The sequence below is a fragment of the Pteronotus mesoamericanus genome, unplaced genomic scaffold (genome assembly GCF_021234165.1).
Source record: "Pteronotus mesoamericanus isolate MK-2021 breed Mesoamerican mustached bat unplaced genomic scaffold, CSHL_Meso_final scaffold_408, whole genome shotgun sequence".
Lineage (NCBI taxonomy): Eukaryota > Metazoa > Chordata > Mammalia > Chiroptera > Mormoopidae > Pteronotus > Pteronotus mesoamericanus.
This window is the reverse complement of record NW_026555315.1, coordinates 1,510,927-1,525,016: the sequence shown is the minus strand read 5'-3', so window position 1 is coordinate 1,525,016 and position 14,090 is coordinate 1,510,927. Positions and strand designations below refer to the sequence as shown.

The 14,090-nt window shown below is 59.4% G+C and overlaps 1 protein-coding gene across 1 annotated transcript in view; it reads left to right on the top strand.

The window, feature by feature from the left end:
• RNF213 (ring finger protein 213) overlaps nt 1-14,090 on the top strand; it is an 87,292-nt gene that overhangs the window by 35,314 nt on the left and 37,888 nt on the right. Inside the window, exons 18-28 of the mRNA XM_054593078.1 lie at nt 1,300-1,480; nt 3,628-3,801; nt 4,441-4,590; nt 6,679-7,274; nt 8,050-8,215; nt 9,655-9,872; nt 10,676-10,816; nt 10,890-11,054; nt 11,633-12,788; nt 13,391-13,584; nt 13,787-13,942. Coding sequence (XP_054449053.1) covers nt 1,300-1,480; nt 3,628-3,801; nt 4,441-4,590; nt 6,679-7,274; nt 8,050-8,215; nt 9,655-9,872; nt 10,676-10,816; nt 10,890-11,054; nt 11,633-12,788; nt 13,391-13,584; nt 13,787-13,942 — 3,297 coding nt within the window. The remainder of the gene's footprint in view (nt 1-1,299; nt 1,481-3,627; nt 3,802-4,440; nt 4,591-6,678; nt 7,275-8,049; nt 8,216-9,654; nt 9,873-10,675; nt 10,817-10,889; nt 11,055-11,632; nt 12,789-13,390; nt 13,585-13,786; nt 13,943-14,090) is intronic.

Here is a 14,090-nt window from a genome sequence, read left to right as displayed (position 1 = left end):
ACTTGTGTGGAAGAAAAAAAGTCTCATCCTGTCCACTCCTGTAAAGGAGACGGACACTGCCCCACACCGCCCCTAGGGACAGCCTCCGTGTGCGCACGCGGGCGAGTTCCGTGCAGCTGCCTTGCAGCTGTGCGCGAGTTCTCTCGGGTTTTCTGTACTAAGACTGTGTCACCTGGGAAGAGAGGCCGTTCTGCCTCTTCCTCCCGACCCGGGTGCCGTGGGTGCCCCGGCCTTTCCCAGTGGCCGGGAGGGCAAGGTCCAGCGCAGCACAGGGCGGAGGGCGGGCCGGCCTCGGCCGTTCCTTCTCCCCGAGTGTGGAGGAGGCTGCAGGCTGTTCACAGACACCCCCCCGCGGGCGGGCGCGTTCCCCACTCCTGCTTTGCCGAGTCTTTGTCACGAAGGGGGTGCCGGGCCGAGCGCTCTTTCTGCATCCACTGAGATGATCAAGTGATTTTTTTCCTATCAATTTAATGGACTACATTAAAAAACTTTCATTTGTAGGATAAATCCCACTTGGTAATGGTGTTTAATTCTTTTTTTATAAGTTGCCGGATAAGGCTTTCTTTTATCCTTCTAAATATCAGAAAATCTCTCTTGTAAGCTAACTACCTCTATTTCTTTTTCTATTCGTTACTGAAACTTTCTACAAAAAATCTTGAACCTAAAGAAGGAAAACATTTTGTTTCTTGGCGCAGAAGTAGAAAGAGAATTCAGATGGAGGTATGGTTTGTCGCAGCCTTGAAAGAACTACAGTTTAGGAATACAAAGTATGTGGTGTGTTTTTGATGATGTGAACGTTGAGGAGAAAATGTAGAAACTGGCGGGGAGCCGGAGGCAGGGGTGCGGTGCGTGCTTGCGGGTGTGCGTCTCCGCGGCTCTGGTCTTCGCTCTCAGCGACACAAAATGCCCTCAGAAAGACTAAGTATTTTGCCCCGGCTGGAGTGGCTCCGTGGACTGAGCGCCGGCCTGCGAACAGAAGAGGCGCCGGTTTGATTCTCCGTGAAGCGCACAGGCCTGGGTCGCAGGCCAGGTCCCCGGTTGGGGGCGCACGAGAGGCAACCCCACATGGATGGTTTTCCCACTCTTTTCCCCTCCCTTCCGCTCTCTCTAAAAACAAATAAGTAAAATCTTAAAAAAAGAGAGAGAATGGTTAAGTATTTTATTCTTCTGTTTTTGAGGCTTTGTAACCCTGGTTACAGGAGATGGCTGGAGCGCCACTGGGCAGCTTACCTCTGCTGTTTAAAAGCAAACCAGTGAGAAACCCCCTCAGCGGCCTCCCCTCTGCTCCCTTCCCCGCAGTCTCAGACCAGCGTCCTCGAGGGCCTGTCCTGCAGCGACTTGGAGCAGTTCGGGACCCTCGTGTCTGCCGTGATCACAAAGTCCTGGCCGAAAAACAGCAGAGGCCCCGTGAATGACCTGCCCGAGGTCCTGAAGCACCTGCTCACCGGGCCGGACGTCAAGCATCTCTTCAGACTGTACGGTATGTGGACGGGGGTGTCCACACGGTGTCCTCCTGTCTCCACTGGGGACAGAACATACTCCCTGATATTCAGGATGGGCTGAGGCCCGGCCAGGGCCTGCTGTCCTGTATGTGAATAAGAACCGATGCTGGCGGCCACCATCCCCGCGTCCCTGCTGCGCCCTGGCGGCGGGTCCTGGGAGCTGTCCTGGAAGTCCCCTGCGGGCCCACGTTTTTTAGATGAGGACACTTAGGTGGAGGGTCACACAGGACTTGCCCAAGGTCTCCAAGATGCTGAGTATTCAGACCTGTGGTGCAGACCCAAGAGTGTGCGGCTCCGAAGCCGCTGTTCCTCTGAGCGCAGAGCCCCGCGCGGTCCAGCGTGGGTGCGGCGGGGCTGAGGGTGCCTGCTCTCTGCGCCCAGGTGTCCTGTGACCGAGGAGGGGACCAGGGCTGTGTGTGAGTCGTTAGGTTCAGACCTAGAGGAACAGCAGTGGATTTCGATCTAAAAATCTCACATCAGTTGATTCTGAGCCTCAGTTTCATCAAATTACTGGAACAGTCAAAAAAAAAAAAAAACCAAACAACTAAGCTGCTTCATATAGGGGTTCTTGACTTGAAGGGATGAAGATCACGGAGGAGGGACTTCTTTGTATGTTATTAAAGGCTAGTCACGTGAAATGATTGTATGCCTTTAAAGTAGCACACCTTACTTTTTTAGAGCAGTTTTAGGTTAGCAGAAAAATTGAGCATAAAGCAGAGAGGCCCGCATTGACCCCTGCCCCACCCCAACGCGCAGAATTTCCCTTTATCGTCTCCCTGTGGTGTCCATCCCTATAGCCCATGAACCGATACCGATGCATCGTCAGTGACTAAGCTCCGAGTCTGCACGAGGTTCCCTCGTGGTGCTGCGTGTCTGTGGCCGGACAGGCGTAGAAAGATGCGTGTGGCCGTGACGATACGGAACAGAGTGACGTCACCGCCCTGAGATACCCTGGGCTCTGCCTGTCCACCCCCGCTCCTGCCTCCCCTGGAGTTTTACTTTTTTTAAGAAGATCATTTGTTTGGAAACTTTACAGGATGTAGGCTTTTCAGACTGGCTTCTCTCGCCTAGCAGTGTGCATATGTTTCCTTTTGATAGTTTGCATCTTTTTTTTCTTCCCACCGACTAGCATTCTGCTGTCTGAGTGGATTGCAGTTTGTCCATCACTGACTGAAGGATGTCTTGGATGCTTCCAAAGATTTGCAATTATGAATGAAGCTGCTATATTGATTTTTTAAGGGCACAGATAAATTTCCTCTCCTCATTAAAATACGGTACAACCCAGATACCACTTGCAGAGAAATCTCCTAGTGGTTAAAATAAGGATATTTCAAAATCCTGCCCTCTAACATGACCCTGAGATCCACATTCTAAATTTTGCAAGATAGCCACGGTGTGCAGAGTAGCACGTGGTTGACATGCCTGTTCTCGCAGGCCGTGCACGTGCCTCCTGGAAGCCGTCTGGGTCCCTTGCTGGGTGTGAATGTGTGATCAGCACTGTTTATTCCTCTGCTGCGGTGCTTCTTCAGATGGGGGATTTGAGAGGTTATGTGTCTGTTAAGGATACTGACCGGGGCCCTGGCTGGTGCGGCTCAGTGGATTGAGCGCCGGCCTGTGACCCAAGGAGTCGCCAGTTCCATTCCCAGTCAGGGCCCAGGCCTGGGCAGCAGGCCAGGTCCCCAGCAGGGGGCGTGCGAGAGGCAACCCCACATGGGTTTCTCTCCCTCCCTCCCTCCCTTCCTCTCAGTCTATAAATAGATAGATAGATAAAATCCTTCAGAAAAAAAATACTGACAGGGGCACAAGATTTAAAAACCTGAGAAACATGGTTCCCCTGGTTCTCCTGGCTCATGGCGGCTGCAGGAACAATTATCTTCCTGATCAAGGAAGCGCTGGAAAACCTCGATCGAGCGTTAGGGTTGAGAAGGGTGTGCGTGCGCGCATGTGTGTGTGGGGCGTACAGCTCCCCCGAGAAGGGGGGCCGGCCGGGAGGCCCGCCTGGCTCCCGCTTGCGGCGGCAGCCAGGGCAGCGCGGCGAGGAGGTCACGGGGGTCCTCACCTTGGCAGAGGGGAGGCGGGAAGGCGGCGGCCACCCACTGGTTTTCACGGGTCTCAATCCGGGCAGGAACCAACGAGCAACTACTAGAACACATCACCAAGGAAGGCAGGGAGCGGATGGCGACCGCTGACTCTGTCCTCATGGAAGTGGCCGACGACCTCCTGAGCGGGGCGGTGTTGGTGGGACAGCTGGACCTGATCTGGAACCACAAGACCCAGTTCCTGGACATCTGGGAGCTGAGTGAGCGCAGTGCGGAGCGGGAGGTGGGGGGTGGGCTTTGTCTTCTCTGCGGGGAGGGACTCTTGTTGACGGATGGTTTGTTTAAAGATTGATGAATTTATTTACAATTATTTTCTAAACAATCACAAAGTTATAAAAAATTGGAAATATAGTGAAAAGAACTTTTTTAAAAGCCCTCAACCATTTGAGGATCAGTTGCCGAACTGACGGCCCGTCCGTCCCCAGGACCTCGGTGCGTGTTTCCTGGGAACACGGCCATTTCCCCGCACGCCCACAGGGTAACCGCTGAGGGGGAGGCAGGCCTTGGGAGGTTGCTGCTCTGCGTGTTCAGACGCCCTTTCAGGTCTGCCCAGGGGTCTCAACAACGTTCTATGTGGCAAAAAGATTTTGCTCAGAATCACGCATTGCATGTTGTGCCATGTGGTTTAAGTCCTCTGGGAAGTGATAAAATCACACCGGAGTGCTCACTGGGTCGATCCGACGCTGCTGGCGGGGGCACCAGCACGTCAGCGCCCCGCTGGCCCCCGCTGGCCCCCGCCGCCCCGAGCAGGCAGCGCCAATGCAGGGGGACAAAGTGGTCGTCATGGAAAGGATATGACCGTTTGCTTCATTACGTTCCTTTTTTTCTTTTTTTTCAAGAGAGGGAAAGTCTTTCGCCCCAGGAGAAAAAACAGGACATGCAGCAAGTGCTGTGCTGCCGGTGGAAAGAGCTGACGTTTCTCCGGGAAGAGAGAAGACACGTGGACAGCCTCCTGAAGCTGTGCGAGGGGACGAAGCACCTGCTGAAAGGTGGGGTTTACGAGGATCGCAGTGACCGGGACGGGGGTGCCCGAGGGGAAGGGGACGCGCGCGGTCGCCCTTCAGTCTTCGCTGGGGCGAGGGCTTTCAGCACGGTGTGCATTTTAGACAGAAGTGCGTCGCTCTCTCCTTGTCGGCATGTGCCTGGCCTGAGGGACATGCTCAGATGCCCTCTCGATCCTCCAGGCTGGGCTTGGAGCTGCCGCGGGAGACGGGCTCGGTCTCTCTGTTTTCCCGTTTCCGCCCGCCACGTGGGACCCTTCCGACGCCCTTCACTTAGTGTCCGTTATTCGTTCGCGCTCCGGCCCCGAATGGCCAAGGGCGCTGATGCCCCTCGCCGGCCGGGCCACCAAGAGGCCACGGCCATCTTACCTTATTGCCTCCACTTGGTTTTCTCTAGAGTGGCGCTTCTTGTTTTGTCCTATGTTTATTTTCAGTATTTTATTTTTAACTCAATTCCAGACTCTTTCACTGCTCGAATTTCCTCGTGCCATGATCAGTTTGATCTTTCAGGAGCCTCCCCACGCGGGAGGGGTCTTTCCCATCCTGGGGACACCCCGGGCCTCGCTCAGCGCTGGGTCTGTGTCCCGGGTCCTGTGACGCCCTCTCTCACTGTAGTTGGATGTTGTCTTCCGTGACGTCCCCGAGGTGGGGGCAGAGGACATTCACTGCCTGGTCCTCGTGAGTCCGAGAATGTCCGCTGTCACGCTCGGCTGATCTCGGGGCCCGGGCGGCGCTACGGCCCGGAAGTGCTTTCCCTTCGGGCTGCGGGTCACGCGGCTGCGTTGTCTCTGCGGCATCGCTTTTGAGCGGTCAGATGCGGTACTAATATCTGATCCTTCGTGTGGGACGTTCTCTCTGGAAGCTCCTGAGATCCTTCTGCACGTGTGTTCTCTCCTTTGGCTTGGGCCCATTTCCTCTCCATTGTCTTGGGCATAATTCAGTGGATGTTTCTAATCTTGAAAGGCACGTCCTTGAGTTCTGGAAAGTTCTCCTGAGCTGTGTCAGCCGTTACGTTCTCTCTGGCCCCATCGCCATTAGCAGACCTCCTGGGACGACCGTCTGCCTCTGGAACAGCCCCCTCCTGTCTCCTGTCTCTGGTTTTTGTTCCGCTTTCTGAGCAGCTTGCTCCACGTGAACTTCCAGCCTTCCCACCTCTCCGTTCATTCCAGTCCCGCGCATCCTTAATCTGCAGGAATGCGTTTGTCTCCGGGTGAGCCTTTCTGAGCTCCCGTGCGAGCTCACGGTCACAGTATCTTCTTTTCCTGGGCTTGTTGCTCTTCGGGGTTTAGAGGTTTTCCTTTTTTTCTCATGTAGTTTCTTCCAAGTCACTTTTACCTGTTGGTGTTAGTACCTGCTCCTCACCTTGAATACGTTCCCCACGTTTTATATTAAGAGGGGTGCCTTGCAAGCTGACCGAGAAGTTGGGGTGCGTGTGTGTTGAGGGAGGTCTTCCCTCCAGGATGACTCATGTCTCCCGGCCCGGCCAGGGGCGGGGCGGACGCCGCTGCCTGGCACCTGCGAGTCAGGAGGGAGAGGCTGGCTGGACGGCCCCCAGCCCGCGCCCCCTCCCGCCCCTGCCTGCCGCCGCCGCCCCCGGTGCCTTCCGTCTCCCTCTGCCTTGCTCCTGAAGTTCAACAGCACACGCGTTGGGAAGTGTTGCTGTTCTCCACGCACCTGAGGCCTCCGGTGCAGAAACCCCCTGTGTTGTCCTTGCTGGAATGTCACCTCCCGCTGCCGTGGAGAAGGGGGTGGGGTGGCTTGTCACGCAGGCGGTCCGCCTGTCCCCTCTCCTGGTTTAAAGCCGCCCCTGCAGCTGGGACCTGCCGGCACCCAGCTTCCCGGCGCCGGCTGTGCTCCCAGGTCCTGGGCCTCGGGCCCCGCCGCCGGCCCGTCCGCGCCGTCCTCCCTCTCTGCTCCTCCCGGCCCTGTCCGTCTGTGACTCTTTAATAAACTCTCCTCTGGCGTCTCCTTCTGTCTCTCCCTGGGAGCAGGGAGCACAGTGCATGCTGGGAGTGGGGACTAAAGCCACTTGTGGCCTTGAGTCCTGACCCGTGTCTTTCTCGTATGGCTCCTCAGTGGACTTCGGAGAGGTTGCGCAAAGACACTTGGAAGACCTGAGCGGTAAAAGCTTAAATGACGCCGTGACGGTGAACACGTCACCCACCTCCTCAGACTTGCACATGGTAACACATTACCGCCTGAGCCCCCACATCCAAGAAATGGCCCAAAAGATAGACATGTTAAAGGACAGTCACATCTTCCGGACCTTCTGGGAGGAGGTGGCAAAGGCGCTGCACTCGATAATGGAGGAGGAGAAAATGGAGGAGGTGGCTATGGACGTTGAGATCACATACAAATACCTTTACGTCCCCTGTTTGACCAAGTTCCATGAACTGTACAAAGACCTGAAGTCAGGAGACGTGACCTTGGCGAAAGTCGACACCATCTTCAAGGTCTTTGTGAACCAATACGACAGCCTCACCACCGACCTCAATGCCATGTGCGCCCTGGACCCCGGCGACCCGAACGACTGGGTCCCGGAGCGCGTCGAGCAGATCAGCGAGTACCACCGCCTGCAGCGGGCCGCCGACGTGGCGAGGGTCATCCAGGACGCCAAAGAGGCTTTGGGCCTGACCGGTGACTTCAACATTCTCCACATTTTATTGAGACTTGTGAGTTATTCGCTGGGGATCTTGGGGTGAGGGCAGGGTCCCCGCTCAGACTCCCCGGGAGCCAGGCGCTGTCTGGTGTTTAAAAGTAGGTCGGGGCGGTTTGTAGCCTCCTCTGGCAGCTTCTTGTTTGTATTTTACTTGATGCTGAATACGCCAGGGGCTTGCTTCTCACCTCTTTTTTATAAATAATGTGACTGCTTGTTGGCATGAGGGTAAGAACTTGGCAAAGGGACGTCAGGTGCTTTGCGGCCTCGCCCTCCTGTCCCCTCGCGCCTCCAGGGTGGTGCGCGGGAAGTCCTTTCTATGCGCACGGGGAGGTCGGCCCTGGTGCCTGTTCCTGGCAGACGAGCCTTTGCAAGGTCACTGTGCCCTGTGTAGAAATGTACGCAGACAGGTAGGATGACAGTTAACATTCAGTGCACAGTGGGTGAGTCCCACGCACGCCCGCTGTCCCCCAGTGGTGGGTTCTCCGGGGGGTCCCTGTGGTGGGCTCCCACTGCCCTGCCTGGGCAACAGGAAGAGAGCGCGTGCCGGCAGGCCCTCGGGCGCGCGGCTCAGCCGAACGTCTGCCTCCAAAGCGGAGTCGGGGCTGCTGCTGACCGAGGGGGGGCAGCGGCGGGGGCGTAGCGCCCAGGCCCGGGAGGCGGGCCTCAGTGCCGGCCATCACAGCGGATGCCGTTCGGGAGGTTCAGTGGCCGTTGGGACGGCCCGCGTCCTGCAGGCTCTGGGGTCCCGGCTGGGCAGGGCCGGCCCCCAGCAGAGCCTTGTCTTGCAGACGGACCGCGTGGAGGACCTCCGCCACGGGACCCTGGGCCAGATCGACAAGCAGGTCGTGTCTGCCAGCAGGGCGCTGCAGGACATCAACGAGCTCCGGCTCGAGGCCCTGCAGGAGCTGGCCCTGAGGAAGCAGTTCATCAGCTGGGTCCAGGGGGCTCTCAGAGGTACGACCCGTCGCTGGGGTTGCGGCGCTGAGCGTCCCGGTGGCGCCCGGGCTGGCTGTTCCAAGCGGACGGGCCGCGCGAGGCATGGCGGTGCTATGCCAGCTCTGTTCTTCAGGTCATGCGCCATGTGCGGGGGGGTGGTAGGTTTTCTACCCAGACGGTGCTTCTCTCACTCTGGTGTGGAAGGAAGCAGCTTCCCTGCTGTGAGCAGCTGGGGACTGCTTTCTTTAAAATCTTGCCCCCGGGAGTGTTTCCTCTGGTTGGTTTCCACTAAAGGCCAAGGAGGGCTCCTGCTCGTGGAGAGATTTGCTGACCACGTCCTCGTTGGCCTTGCGTGTCCCTCCCCCGCTGGGGGCTGGGCGGTCTTTATAGCTCTGGGTGAGGTGCCTTTTTATAAAAAAAAAATACTTATTTTACAGAGAGGAGGAGGGAGGGAGAAAGAGGGAAACATCCATGTGTGGTTGCCTCTCGTGCGCCCCCTACACTGGGGACCTGGCCCACAACCAGGCCTGTGCCCTGACTGGGAGTCAAACCAGCGACCCTTTGGTTCGCAAGCCGGTGCTCAGTCTACTGAGCCCCACCAGCCGGGGCTGGTTGAGGTGCCTTTGACGAGTTCGCTGGAAGAGAAGAGCAAGCAGGAGAGGAGGCCGAGGCAGAGGTAGGGGGCGGGGGCGGGCAGCGCTGTGAGGGGCAGGAATGGGTGAGAGTCTGCCTGCCCCAACTCCCGTCCCGATCCTCTGCGCCTGCCACCGGGGGCTCCGGTCCACGTGGACACGCCTCCTTTGATTAGTAAGCAGCCCAGAGAACGATCTGCACTTTTTATAGGAACTGTCAACATGTTGTTACCGAGCGAGGGCTCGCTGCCGGACACGGATAGATGCCAGCACTGAGGCCCTGGCTCTGGGGAAAAGAAAGAGCTTTTATCGCGAGCCCGGCCGGCAGGGAGACAGAAGGCGGGGCTCAAGGTGGTCTCCCCATCCAGGGTTCGGGCGGGATTTTAGGGGCTCCAGTCCCGTATCTTCCCGGACAGCAGGCCCTGCACTCTGAGGAGTCTGGTGCTCGGGCCCCCGTTGCATCCGGTCCTTCGGTTCTGGGGCCGGGCAGCCTTGGTCCCGGATGCTGGTGGAGGACAAGACAGGACCCATGAGCCCTGGTTCTGCGGGCGGGGGCCCGCACCAGCCGGGCCTGTTCTGTGCATGCGAGGTGGTGATGCTGCAGGGCCGGGCGGCACAGGGAGGCCCGGTGGTGGTCAGTGGCGTTCAGGTGAGAGGCGAAAGAAATGGTGCCAGCTGCTTTGTGAAAGCAGAAAGTGGATAAAACCCCCAAGATGTTACGTGTCCGCCCATAGCCTGAGGAAGGGGTACGGTGCTCGGTCGGAGTCTCAGCGTCTCCTCTCGTCACGAGGCGCCCCCTGCTCCCCGGTCTCTCCTCGCCCCCAGGTATCCATGAGCTGAAGGTGTTCGTGGACCTGGCCTCCATCTCCGCGGGGGAGAACGACATCGACGTGGACCGCGTGGCCTGCTTCCACGATGCTGTGCAGGGCTACAGGTGCCTGCTCTACAAGCTGGACATGAGCGCAGGTTTCTGCGAGTTCATGGACCACCTGAAGGAGCTGTGGAAGGCTCTGCAAAACGACCAGTACCTGCCCAAAAAACTGGTGAGTCTTCTTTCTGGCTCCCACGCAGAGGGGGTCTGGGAACGCGTCACCCAGCAGGACTTGAGGCGCGAGTGCGCGCGCCGTGGCGCGGCCGTGGTGGGCATTCGGGCAGGCGTTGAAGACGACGGTGCCGAACAGGTTTCCTTCCCCTGGGGAAGCGCTTTCTCCGTGTTGCCCGTTACAAAGTAGGACACAAAACAGCAACATGCGCAAGGGTTACCAGTGTGTCCCCCGACAGTGGTGACTGTGACTTCTGTGTACTTCCGGTGTGTTCCACATTCCCCACAATTGGGATGGATGAATATTTATCAGAAAAAGTAAACACTCCCGTTCACGTGCATCTTCCTCACCTGGCCCGGGGGCCTCCGATGTGCCACTTCCCTCGCAAGCCGACGCAGCCCGGGCGGCCGGGTGCCCACGGGGGGCGGTGGCGTCGAGGGGCAGATGGGGGCTTTCCTTTTCTCTGTGGGAAGTTCCTGTCCAGGCAAAAAGCCTTTGTTGCAGTTTTTCCTCAATTCTTCTGCCTGGACTTGGGGACCCCAAAAGGGCCTGAGGAACAGAAGGCTCACAGCCCTGTTCTGTCTGGCCTTCCTGTCTACCTCGTCTGGGCGCCATAAGCCCTGGAGGGGACGCAGGGAAGTAGCAGCCTCATGTCACTGGTGTCCCGGGAGACGGGGTCCGAAGCACCAGGGTCATGGGCAGGGGGCCGCGCCCAGCCTGTGGCGGGGAGGAGACGCCTGCCCTGGGAGGCTGCGCGGCGGGAGAGGAAGGACATGACCCCCGTTTCCTCTCCTGTCCCAAAGCGTGACTCTGCCCGCAACTTGGAGTGGCTGAAGACGGTGAAGGAGAGTCATGGGTCTGTGGAGCTGTCGTCCCTGTCACTGGCTACCGCCATCAACAGCAGAGGCATCTACGTGGTCCAGGCGCCCGCTGATGGCCAGCGGGTGAGCTGCTTGGTACACGCGGTGGGGGGCCCCTCCTGCAGAAGACCACCCCTAAACGTGTCCCGCCCTGCAGCTCTCCCCAGACACGGTGCTCTGTCTCACCCTCCCTGGGAGCCACGGGGACATCGAGGAGGAGCGAGAGTACTCCCTGGAGGAGCTGAAGGAGCTTTTGAACAAGCTGATGCTCATGTCCGGCAGGAAAGACCAGAAGAACGTGGAGGTGGAGGTGTTCTCGGAGGTGAGCGCCGGCTCCCGGAGCCGGGCCCTGCACGTGGCCGGGGCAGGAGGGGGCTGTGCGTGGGCTTGACTGCTGCGAATTGCTCTGCCCTGAACTCGCGGGTCTACAGAGTGCGTGTCTTTCAAACTCAGGACCCAGGAGGACGTCTCCGTTGGGACAGGCCCTTTAGTTAGTGGCTCCTTCTTAACGTCCATAGACTGCGTTGTCCCTGAGGGGAGGGAACCCCGGGCATAGTGCTTAGAAGGAAACTTAAATGGCCCCCCTTGGTCTGCAGATCAGCAGGAGCCCAAAGCGCCTTCCAGGCGGAGGTGGCCGGCCGGGGACACCGCACTGAGGCGCACGTGGGAATGGCCTCTCTGCTGTGCTCCAAGGGCTTTTTTGCAAAGCTGATTTGTGCTTTGTACACGGTGCCCTGAGTCTTTACACTTCCGGCTGCTCAAGGCAGAGGGGACGTGACGGAGGCAGGCGGGCCCCTTGGCCAGCCCCCTCCCGCGGCTCTGGCCCTGCAGGTGTGAGGTCCGCGTGTCTCCTCCCTGTGGCCCGCACGTGACGCTGTCTCCCGCTTCCGTTGGCTCCAGGTGTTCTCCAGCGTGGAGAGGCTCATGAGGTCCTTCATCAGCCTTTACTCGGCCGGGAACTTGCTGTTCCGGGACTGGAAGGCCAAGGTGCGCTGCTCCCCCGAGGCGGACGCCTCCGTGCTGGTGGACTTCGGCCCGGGGCCGCTGCAGGTGCTGGAGGGCCGCGGGCCGCTGGGCCCGCTGCTGGAGGCCGTCTGCCGGCAAATGGAGTTCTTCCTGGGCCAGTGGGAGACGTTCGTGGCTCAGAAACGAGCCGAACACTTCTACCTCAACTACTACACGGCTGAGCAGCTGGTCTACCTGAGCATGCGGGTCCTGAGGTACCCGGCCGAGGACGCTGCCCTCACCATGCTGTCCTTCCTCAAGCCCGACTGCAGCGCCCAGGATGTCTGGGAGGCCTGCCGCAGGCCTGACGGCGCAGCCGCCCAGCACCGGCCGCAGACCGAGATGGAGCATTTGCTGTCCGTGCTCCGTGGTCCGTCCGGCTTGGCGGACAAGCTCCGGGCCATCATGGAACAGTCCCTGACGGGCATGTGTGACTTCCTGCCCCACTGCCTGGACCTCGAGGGCCTGGGCCGCTGTCTGGCTCACCTGGCGACGAAGGGCCGGCCTCCCGTTGTGCGCGAGCTCCCGAGAGGCCTGCAGGCCGGCCAGCCCAACCTCATCGTCTGCGGCCCCGCGGAGGTGCTGCTGGCCACCCTGGCCATCTACATGCGCAGCCTGCTGCAGCCGCTGCCCACCTACGACGAGGTGCTGCTGTGCACGCCGGAGACCACGTTTGAGGAGGTGGCGCTGCTCCTGCGCCGCTGCCTGAGCGCCGGCGCCCGGGGCCGCGGCGTGTACAGCCTGCTGCACGCAGATCAGCTGAGCTACGAGGTGGCCTGCCGGGTGGAGGCGCTCTTCCAGAACCTGTGCACGCGGCCCCACCGGGAGGACTACCAGCTCGTCCTGGTCTGCGGCTCCGAGCGGGAGCACTGCTACCTGCCCTCGGCCTTCAGCCAGCACAAAGTCCCCGTCACCCCGCAGGCATCCCTCGAGGCCATGCAGGCCTACCTGGCACATCACTTCAGGGTCCCGGAGCGGACCCCGTCGGCCGCGGCCGTGTTCAGGGACCGGATGTGTGTTGGGATCGTGGCCTCGGAGAGAGCGGGTGTCGGTAATGGAGGCTGTTGGGCTGGGTGGGCTCCCCTGTCTCACGGGGCTGGGGGGTGAGGCGGATGGATGAGGTTCTCCCGTGAGATGGGAGACTGAGTCCCGGGAAGGTCGGCTCACCCGAAGCTGCAAACCCGCCCACAGCGGACTGGACTCTCGCCCGGCCCAGTTCGGGATTCCTGGGAGACGGCCCCCTCCCCTCTCTAATCAGCCTTTGCTGATGCTCCCTGGACTTTTCTAACACTCCCCCAGCTCCTACGAGGTTGAGGTGGGTCGTAGAGCAGGAGGAGGTACGATCTCTGTCCTGAGAAGAAACAGGCGCCTAGTCCCCATCGCCATTCCCGCTGCGGTGACTTTATCCCATGCGCAGCCCCGCTCCCCCACCCTGCCCCCCGCCGCTCACTGGCACTGCGTCTCTGGTCCCAGGGGAATAGCACGCACCGTGAGCAGGGGACGGCGAGGAAATGTCGGGGCCCTTTAGTCCCGTGCGATGTTGTATCGCTTTGAATTTCGCACAGAGAGAAGTGACTTGTGCTACTTCTTGCTGGGTTCTCTTCCCCGTGGTCCCCAGCCCTGGCACCTGATTTCCATGTTTCAATGGTACAGGAAAGTCTCTCTACGTGAAGAGCTTGCATCAAACTCTGCAAATGAAGTTTAGCAGGAAAAACGCGCGTCTCCAAGTTATCCGACTGATCGACCCGCGGGTGGACGAGCAGCAGGTCCTGGGCTCTCTGCTGCCCTTCCTGAGCGCGCAGTACCAGGCACAGCCCATGATATTCCACTTCGACGTGACCTCCTCGGTGAGCGCCCCGGGTTCCCGCCGAGGGGCAGCGGCGGGAAACACGCGGCTCCTGCCCCGCCTCCTCCGCGCATAAAGAATTCCTCAGCCGCGTATTGATAGTCAGCCTCGTATCAAAGGACCGAATTAGAAGGTCCTCGGGGTGGGTGGCCTGGTTGTCTGTGTAAAAACTTACACCCGTGCCATTGTGATTCTGTCTTTAGGTGCAGACTGGAATCTGGGCGTTTCTTTTTAAGCTCCTCATCCTACAGCACTTGATGGACATAAATGGGAAAATGTGGCTTCGGAACCCGCGCCATCTGTATGTCATCGAGATTCTGGAAGGGCAGTCGGCGCTGCTTCAGAGGCCTTCCCGACGGGTGCGCAGCCGAGAGCCTGCCCCGCCCGGTGGGGCCTGGTGGGGCCTGGTGGGGCACGGTCCCTCGGGCCTTCTGTCGTCCCCACTTCTGCCTTAGCGAGGCAGCTAAGTGCGGGCTTCGCAGAGACAGTTCGTCAGTTAGCATCTTA